Raw genomic sequence first — 9283 nt, forward strand, 5'->3', positions numbered from 1 at the left:
TGGATGGGTGGAAAGTTGGATGAAAGGGCGGATGGATGGATGAATAGGAGTCTAAATGGATGGGCAGTGGATGGATGGATAGTGGAGCAGCTGGATTGAAAGGTAAATGAATAAATGGATGGATGGGATGCTGAGTGAAAGGGGGATGGATGGATGGACAAATGGATGGGTGGGATGCTGAATGAAAGGGGGATGGATGGATGGACAAATGGATGGGTAGGATGCTGAATGAAAGGGGGATGGATGGATGGATAAATGGATGGATAGATGGATGGATGGATGGATTGATGAGAGGCCAGCTGACTGGCTGGTCGACTGAATGAATGAGTGAGGGGCAAACCTTCAGATGAGCTCCAAGTCTTCCCTGCCTATCGCCTAGCTTCAAATCCTCTGAGACAGTTTTCAAAACTTGGTTGGCATTTCTTCACCCAGACCATCCATAAGTGCCAACTTGGGGCCATTTTTCACCAAAGAGGCCCATCTTGAACAGTGGGGAGAATTCCAGAGCCTAGAGGCACGACCCCCAGTCTCTCATCCCCATCCTGCCACTGTATGGCCTGGGGCCAGCCAAGCCCTGCTCTTGAGTCTCCGCATCTGCACCAAGAGCATTTGGCACAGCTTTGTTCTGAGCTGTGTCCACGTCTGATGGTCAGTCAACAGGGACCCCCACACCACAGGGCAAGAATAAGTCTCACTCATCCTTGCTTCCTGGGGTGCTAGTGCCTTTTCTCCCTGGAAAGCTCCTATTCTCCCTTCAAAATTCAGCTCAGATGTCACTTCTGATAAGTATCCCAAAGTCAGAGACACAGAAAAACGCAGAATCAGAGAGACAGAGTGAAAAAGAGGAGTATTTAGAGAAAGGGAGAGAGAGAGAGAGAGCGCGCTGGAGGCAACGGGGCAGGGACAGAGAGAAAGGCAGAACAGGACACAGAGGCTGTGCAGGCCAACACGGTCAGTTTGGGACTCAAAGCTACGATGGCGAAGCCCTAATTCCCTTCATCTCCTAGAAGCTCCTTCCTGGAGCTAAGGAGGGCATTGAAGGCAAAGGCCAAGGCAGGACCTATGTGATTGTGGAATAAACCAGTCAGGAGGTACGGAGACGGAGGAGTCATTTACTGAAAGCTGAGGGCTTGCCACTGAGGACACAGAGCTCCCTCTGAGGCGGTTCTATGATTAGCCAGGGAGTTCCCATCCCAAACCGGGAGTAGTGCTGCAGGGCCACAGGGCATTTATACTGTCACCGACCCAGCTAGAGACTGGGAGGGAAACTGAGGCAGCGTGGACAGGTGGTCTCTAGAAGTCAACAGGGAGAGCTGGTGGACATGTCTCAGCCTCAGGATGCCACGGTCAGCACAGCAGCATTCTGTAAGGAACAACCACTCTTGGTTAGGCCTCTGAGCCTCCACAATGCCTGATCCCTGCAGACATCCCTACCCCCCTGCCCTGTACCTGGAACACAGAAGGCACTCATTAAAAGAATGAATGAATGATGAACAAATGACATCCAGCGTGGGACAGGCTCTGACTTGAGGACTTAAGAGACTCAAGTTCAAGTGCTATTTCTGCCATTAATTTACTGTGTGACCTTGTGCCAGAAATCTGACCTACTCCAGCCTTGGTCCTCATCTGAGAAATGGGTACAGAACCCTCTGCTCTGCCCACCTCCCAGAGCTGTTCCACCACCCAAAGTTGTGCTGGTTTGAAAAGGATTGTGAGACCATATCAATATTCTGCAAGAAAAACTGTCATGATGTGTTGGTCATATCTTCTGCAGACACAGGATAAGGGAGAGGGAGCATATGTATTTGTTGCTGCTGGACCAGGGGAACTGTGATTCTGTGAGTGAATCCTAGGTTCCGTTCTAGAGGCCAGACATGTGTCTGAATCCAACAGGAAAGAACTCTGTGATTGATTGGCAATGTCTGCCACGGACAAGTAATGGAGTAGTAGTAGCACACACGTCATATATTTGCCATTCCTAAGATACGTAATTTGCAATTCACTGAGAAATTTAGAAAATGGGTCAGGGACAGAGCAGAGGATGAAGCAAAGCTTTCCCCTCATGCCTTCAAGTTTCAAGCAGGGCTTTCCAGGAACAAGCTTAAGGCCCATCTGGGCCACATCTGCATGGAAGACTCACCTCTATGATCACCAGAACTGAATTGGCAAAATTGACATTAAGAATCTTAGGCAGGGGAATCCCAACATCCAGGGCCACTGTGAAAAGAGAATCATTGGAAACAAGGGATGTTGGTGCGGAGGTCTTGGGCCCTAAGGACCACTGGACCCTGCTGACCCTGTTCCCCGACTTTCACTAGCCAGCCCGTTCTCTTCACAGGGAGTCAGCTTCTTATTGGCAAACTCCCACTCATCCTTCTACACCCAAACAAAATGTCTATTCTGTATTGTGTCAGTGGTACTCCTGTGTCAGATCTCCTAAAGGCTTCATCAACCCCTTACACACTCTGGGTCATCTATATTCTAATCATTTGTTTATACGATTATCTCCTACTAGACTGTGGGAGCTTAATGCAGGACTGAGGTCAGATCAGCTCTTGAAGCCCACAGGCTGGCATGATGTAGGTGCTAATCAATGTTATTTAAATGGAAAAATTGGTGCCCCGATTTCTGCATCTTGCAAATGAGGATCGACCTCTCTCTGGCCTCAGTGTCCCCATCAGAACCATGGAGAGAGGCAACAGACTAGACAATCTCAAATTCAGACACTGTGTGTATCCAAAAGAGCAAAGGCTGCCATACCATTAAGCTTTGGTGCATACACTGCCCGGACCACCTGGCTGAGCCATTCTTCTAAAGGCATTTCCTGCAACAGAGCACACGGGGTGGTGGGGGCAGTGCTCGGAGGTGTGGCTTTGTAGGCAGCAGCACCCCCTTCCCAGGGAGAGAAACCCAGGGGCCTAGCTGCCTCAGCCTCCCGCCAAGCCTTAGGACACAGCTCCCAGCAGGCATAGGGCACTTGGCTGTCCACCAGTGACCCCAAAAGAGATTCTGTGATTTAGGCTGGCTTTACCACAGGCCCCACGGGTTTGAAAGAAATGCCTTCCTGTAAGAGTCTGTGGGACCTGGAGGAGGGCAGTGCCTAAGAAAGAGGAAAGGAAATGCGACCAGCTCCAATCTGTGGGCTCTGACCTTAGATTCCTGTCAGGTTAGGGACCCCAAGAATGTTCTAGAACCTGAGCCGATGGTGGGATTCCAGAACCTCAGAACTCTCTGAGAAGCAGGAGCCTCGGGGCTCTGTGAGTTCTGAAATGGAACTTTCTGAGTTTGGGAAACTTGTTACTTGGGTGAAGTTCCAGAATGATGAACCCTTGTGAGGGTCTAGACGTCCACAGCTTTGTGAGGTTCCAAGACCGTGGAAGATCATGCCAATTCACTTTCCTAAGATGATCACTGTTTCTCTCTCTCTCTGTCTCTATCACACACACATACACACGTGCCCTGATATTTGCCCACTCTGGTTTATTGGGGCAGAGTCTAATCCTGAGATCAGCTCAGCCATACGGCCCATGACTCATGGCCACCCCCTTTGCACCCCACACCTGAAGACTCTCATCACCGCTAAGCTCCTCACCCTCCCAGGAACTTACGTCAAAGGCGTGAGTAAAAGAGGAGGTCACCTTGACACTGAGCCTGGTGGAGAGAAGAGAGATTCTGGAGGCCCCAGCTACCCCCAACCACCTGTCCCACCCCACAGCCTGCCCCACGAGAGCCCTCAGGATCAGGAAACAGGGTTACAGGCCCAACTCTGCCTCCAGCCTTGACTCAGAGACTGTTTTCCTACCTGTAAAATGGACCCAAAGGGACCTAACTTCCCTTCTGAGGCATCATGACCACCACCACCTCTGACTCCATGGCCTTGGCAACTTCGCTGACTCCCAGCTTTTTGTCCCTGGGCAGGTGGCCGAAACATTCAGAGGAGTGACCCTCCCCCAGACTGAGCACTGGACACAGCATGCCTTGCATACAGCAGGTGCTCACTCAAGGCAGTAACCCACTGGTGGATCAAATCTGGCCCAAGGGCAGATTCAGGGCCAAAGCCTGGGCATGCATCTCTACCTCCTAAAAGGCTGAGGTGTGACCTGCCATCAAGAAGGTCACCCAGGTAGCAGGAGGTGTACCCAGGCAGCAGGCAAGGCCCTCTGTTAAGGTCAGCAATGAGGCAACAGTGGAAGGCAGGGGGGCAGGAGTAGTCTGAGGAGCTTGTGGGGGTGCTGAGATGGGGTCACAGGAGCACTGGGTGCCTGTGGTGCAGGACGGCAGGTCCCAGTGATCTCCAGAAAAGCCCCTGCTGCCAGGGGAGGGACAGACAGGCCCGGGCCCCACCACAGTGACAGCACTGTGCCTGGAGAGCTGAGTCCCAGACTACAGGCCTGCTCCAGGGACAGCCCACCATGTGAGCCTGGGCCAGCACAGTGCTCTGCAAACTGTAAAGTGCTGTGCGTGTAGATGGAAGGACTGTCATCAACACCATCATCTTAGTCATTATGATTATCACGGTGGATGCCTAGTTACCATGGGGCTGGGGACAGTAGAGAAGTAACAAGCTTGCATGGATGATAACACACTTGAGTGGGGCCTGCTGTTTCTTGGTTACCCTCTGGGGCTGCTAGCTCAGGAGTCTGGACTCCACATCCTGGCGGCAGGATTATCTCCCAGAGACAGGCTTTCAGCAACAAAGGGGTGCTGTGGCAGAACCCCACCCTGGAGCCTGCTGCTCTGAGCCCCCGGCTCCTTGTCTATAACGTGGGCTGACACTGTCCCCTCCCTGGCAGGTCCTGAAGGCAAGAGGTTGCTGGGGAAACACCTGGAACTTGGTTGATGCTCAAGAAACAGGAGGCGGATCCTGTCAGCCCCTAATTCTTGTTCCTAAAGACATGAACAAGATCCTGTCCCCAGGTTCCCAAGTTACCGTTCCAGGGACAGGGAGATACGCAGCTTGGTAGCCGAGGGAGCCAGCTGGGCACGCAGAGTCATAACCTGCATGGGCAAAGCAGGCAGAGGTCACTCCCAGTCAGCAGAAGGAGCTTGAGGACAGGTTTGCCTCCACTGACAGGTGACTCTCTTCCATCTGTTCCCTCCACTGACCCTTACTGAGGACCTACTGTGTGTCAGGGTCTGTGCTGGGGTCTGGGGAGGTGATTTGAAGGCTCTGCTGTTCTCTTGAACAGCAGAGTACAAAGGTATTAAAATTGAGAGAAACTGGTATTGAAGGAGAGGAAGCTCTGGGGCTGTAGGAGCTTGAAAAGCCCTCTAGCCAGCCTGCAGCGCGGTGAAGGAAGGTTTCCCCAGTGCGGTGACAGCTGAATCTTAAAAGGTGAGGAGTGAGTGGAGGGAAGGGGGAAATGGCACTCCGGGTGGTGGACCCGGCACGGACAAACCAGGGAGGTAGGATCAGGTTGGCTTGAGTAGCTGAGGCTTAGGGGCCAGGCCAGGCGAGACGAGGATGGGGCAGGAGGGCAGTGAGTGTCAGGTCAGGTATTTGACCATGGGGAGCCAGGGCAGAGGGCCAGGGGAGGGGCCTGCCGTGGTCCAGATGTGTAATAGGTAGGATGGAGGAAGCCGACTGGAGGGGGAGGGTCAGAGGAAGCTGGAGGGTCGTCAGAGAGACAGCTAGGCAGACAGAGGCTGGCGAGTCGAGGAGCAATGCCTGAGGTCCCCAGGAAGCAACATGGGCAGGCTGGACAGGAGGCAGACGTGACAGGAGGGGCCAGGCAGGAGCCAAGGCAGGGCTCGGGACACAGCCCAGATGATGACAATGGTTGAGGATGATTCCCGTGCTGGGCTATGTGGGGCTCCCACCCTGCATTCAGGGGTAAGGCACCTCCATGGTCCTGGAGCTGGTCAGCCCATCTGGAATTCCAATCCTGGGCCCTCACCCACCCCTTGACCACTCACCCCGTCCAGCTCAAAGAGGGATTCAGGGGTCCCCTGAGGGACACTGAACAGCACGTGGATGCTGGCTGGGATGGAGACCAAGGCCTTCTTGTCGTGGAGTGTGACCATGGGAGCTTCCTTCACTCGCAGGGAGAGCAGGAGGTCCTGGTGCGGTGGCAGCTTCCCCAGGGCCTGGAGAGATGCAGGGGCGGAGCTTAGATGCCCCCACCTATGATCAGTCAGTCAGTCAGCAAACACTCACTGAGCACCTACCAGGCACCGGGCCATGTGCTGGCAATGAAGTTACAGCCTGAACTACACAGGCCTGGTCTCAGACCCCACAAGGCTGACACTCAGGTGTGAGACACCCACCCGCAGGACTGCCAAATCACACTTCCTGAATCATGCATTCAGAATCTTCCCCAGGGCCACAGGCTCTGTGTCCCCTGTCCCCTGCCTTCCCTCCACTACACCTCCTCCCCTCCCACTGCTGCTCTGCATTCTCCCTCCAGACTCACCAGCCATGTGGCTGCTCCTCCAGCTGCCAGGGATGCTCCTGGCAGGCCCCAGGGCCTTTGCACCTGCTGCTCCCTCTGCCTGGAAATATCTTCCCAGAGAACCGCAAAGTTCCCTCACTCACCTCCTTCACTCAGATGTGACCTCCCCAGTGAGGCCTTGCAGAGCAGCCTGTGTAAAAGCCCCAGCCAGTGCTCCTAAGCCACGTTCACCCCTCCATTCTCTTCTACTTCCTGACACTGTTTCCGTTCTTGTTTATTTCTGCAGTGTGTCACCTCACCAGAATGGCAACCCCTCGAGTGCAGAAGCTTCTGTCTCCCTTCAGTGTCTGCCCTTTGTGCAGCCCCAGCTACAAGGGTATCTTTGTTCCACCGCGGGGCCTGTTACACAGTAGGTGCTCGGTGGGTGTTAGCCGACTGCCTAAATGAGTACACGATCAGGAAATTCTGTCTCATAACTTCGACGTCATGGAATTAAGGACATGACAGAAGCTTGGAACACACCACTATATCCCTTGGGACACTCGCCTGCTGGAATTTGAGTCTAGGCTTCCTCAGGCCCAGAATCCCCAAGTGGCAGGATCATCTGGACCAGGAATCACCTGATTCCACCCTCACATGCCACAGAATCTGAAGCCACATGGGGCTCTGAAGCTGCGAGGCCACAAATGGAGATCAAAGGATTCAGCCCCCAGAGACAAGCCCAGCCTCCCCATGCTGGAGGGGCAGGCCCAGCTTGCTGGGTCTGGACACCCCTGCCTCAGTCATCTCTGCTTGCCCCATGTCCCTCTCCCCTTCTGCTCTCTGGGGGTTCTTCTGAATGACTGACTCCATTGGAATCCCTTCCATGAGACTCCTATGCCCTTTAGTCAAGGGGTTCTGGAAAGCCGAGGCCCCCGTTTCATTCATCAAGGCTGCTCTGACTCACCACTTTCAAGGACTCACAGAGTTTGTCCTCTGTGTCCCCAAACTCAGCTGTCACTTCCATTCTCTCTGGTGAGAGCCCAGGCCCCCAGGCCTCTTTCCAACCTTTGTCAGAATCTACTGTTAGGTAAGGGTCTTGCAGTAGACATTTTACTTCAGGACAAATTCAGATTCTCACAGCTGGAAAGTGGCTGGTCCAGCCCCAGCTGCAGGACGGAAAAGCTGAGGCCAGGCCTTGAAGTCATGTACTCATGTCCGCTAGTCAGACCTCCCTGACCCTGTCCCTTTTCTTTCCTCTCCAAGACCAGTGCCCTGAGTCTTTTCTCTGGGGACACTGAAGGCTAAGGTCAAGATGAAGTTAAGGCAGTTGGAGGAAGGGAGCTCTGTAACCTGAAAAGAAATTTGTCCCTGTGTGCTAGAGAAACCATTTCCATAGGATAAAAGCCCAGTTGACTTCTGGGACAGTCAAACCCAATCCTTCACTCTCTAAGCAAAATCTGCTCTCAGGAAAAGATACTGTGTTAGTTATTCACACTTTAGTGTAAATTTGGACTCAACTGTTCAATTGCAGTTACCTGGAGAGCTGTATTGAGAAAGATTCTGAAGTCCATTCATGATCATCAGGAAAGAGCTACAATGATCAAAACCCATGAGAGGGTCACTCACCTCAGGGAGCAAAGCTGCCAGGTCTGTAGTTGTCAGTGGGACATCACTGGGAACCTGGACCCCCAATGGAAGAGAGGGTTGGTGAACACAGAGACAGAACAGGAATTCCTCAGCACACACAGAGCAGTTTTGTTCACCATTCTTCCCCCCACCCTGCCAATTTCATACACATATCACTACAAACACCCAAGTTTGTTCTCAGCTAGCAATTACTGAGCACTTACTGCATGCCAGGCAGATGCTAGGGGCTTTGCACGCCTTTGCTCATTTCACCTTTAAAACAGCTCAAAGAGATGGGTGCCGCCATTGCCCCATTTGACAGATGGAGGCACTGAGGCTCTTGCCAAGGGTCACACAATTGGTAAGTGGTGACACCAGGATTTGAACCCCGGCAGGCTAACTTCAGAACATTTTACTCACTCTGCCAGGGCTCATGATCTGAAGGCCCAGAGATCTGACCGCAGACTTTTTGCCTTTGACCCAAACAGTATTTTCAAAAACTAAGAATTTGTTTCTGGTATTTATGAATCAGGAAGTAGCGTGTCAATTTTTCAGCTTCTGACTAAAACGTTTGAAAATCTAGTCACCCTGAGCCTGTGCCCTCTCCCCTTGTGGTGACCAAGTAGCAATTGCCTGAGAAGTAGGGCCCAGGGTCTCCAGTCCACGATAGTCTCATCAGGCTGCAAATTGATGATGGCCCAGCCTCCGGGGGCCCTGATGTTTGAGATCCCCCAAGCTACACATGGCCCCTTCTCAGAACTGCCCTGGTCACACAGGATAAGCATGCACACAGCACCAGGATGAGGCCTCTGACATTCCTCTCTTGCCATGATGCTCGTATGCACACGCCCAATGCCCCATACACACACCCACGTCCACAGGCCGCTCAGACACGCACGTTCTCATCCTCAGGGTCTCTGCCTGGCTATGACTGCTCCCATCCCCCAGCTGGAAGACACCCTCCCCCCAGTTCAGGGTCCTGTTCCAGCCTCCCAGAGGCCTTCAGAGTGCTGTCTGGACCCCACTTGCAAGAAGTTCGTGACTAACCCCTGCTTCCTTGGGCCTGAGCTATAGGTGGGGAGCCCAGGCTGAGACCAAGGTAAATGCCTCTGGGTGGGGCTTCTGGGGTCGGGATTTTCCAGGATGTGAGAGGGGCCAGAATGGACAGAATAGAAGTTGGGAGGTACTAGAAGCTTCAGAACAAGGTGACTTGGTACAATCCCACCATAGTTTTCCTTCCTTCCTTCCTTCCTTCCTTCCTTCCTTCCTTCCTTCCTTCCTTC

At 53.1% G+C, this 9283-nt stretch overlaps 1 protein-coding gene across 1 annotated transcript in view; it reads right to left on the reverse strand.

Annotated features, from left to right (window-relative positions):
- Positions 1–1092: 1092 nt before the first annotated feature.
- Positions 1093–9283, reverse strand: part of BPIFB3 (BPI fold containing family B member 3) — a 19205-nt gene continuing 11014 nt past the window's right edge. Inside the window, exons 9-15 of the mRNA XM_032294895.1 lie at positions 8001–8054; positions 5917–6087; positions 4931–4998; positions 3609–3651; positions 2761–2824; positions 2141–2217; positions 1093–1363 (exon numbers count right to left, since the gene is read on the reverse strand). Coding sequence (XP_032150786.1) covers positions 1334–1363; positions 2141–2217; positions 2761–2824; positions 3609–3651; positions 4931–4998; positions 5917–6087; positions 8001–8054 — 507 coding nt within the window. The 3' untranslated portion in view covers positions 1093–1333. The remainder of the gene's footprint in view (positions 1364–2140; positions 2218–2760; positions 2825–3608; positions 3652–4930; positions 4999–5916; positions 6088–8000; positions 8055–9283) is intronic.

The sequence above is a fragment of the Sapajus apella genome, unplaced genomic scaffold (genome assembly GCF_009761245.1).
Source record: "Sapajus apella isolate SASKATOON/1434 unplaced genomic scaffold, GSC_monkey_1.0 scaffold33, whole genome shotgun sequence".
In the NCBI taxonomy this organism is placed as follows: Eukaryota; Metazoa; Chordata; class Mammalia; order Primates; family Cebidae; genus Sapajus; species Sapajus apella.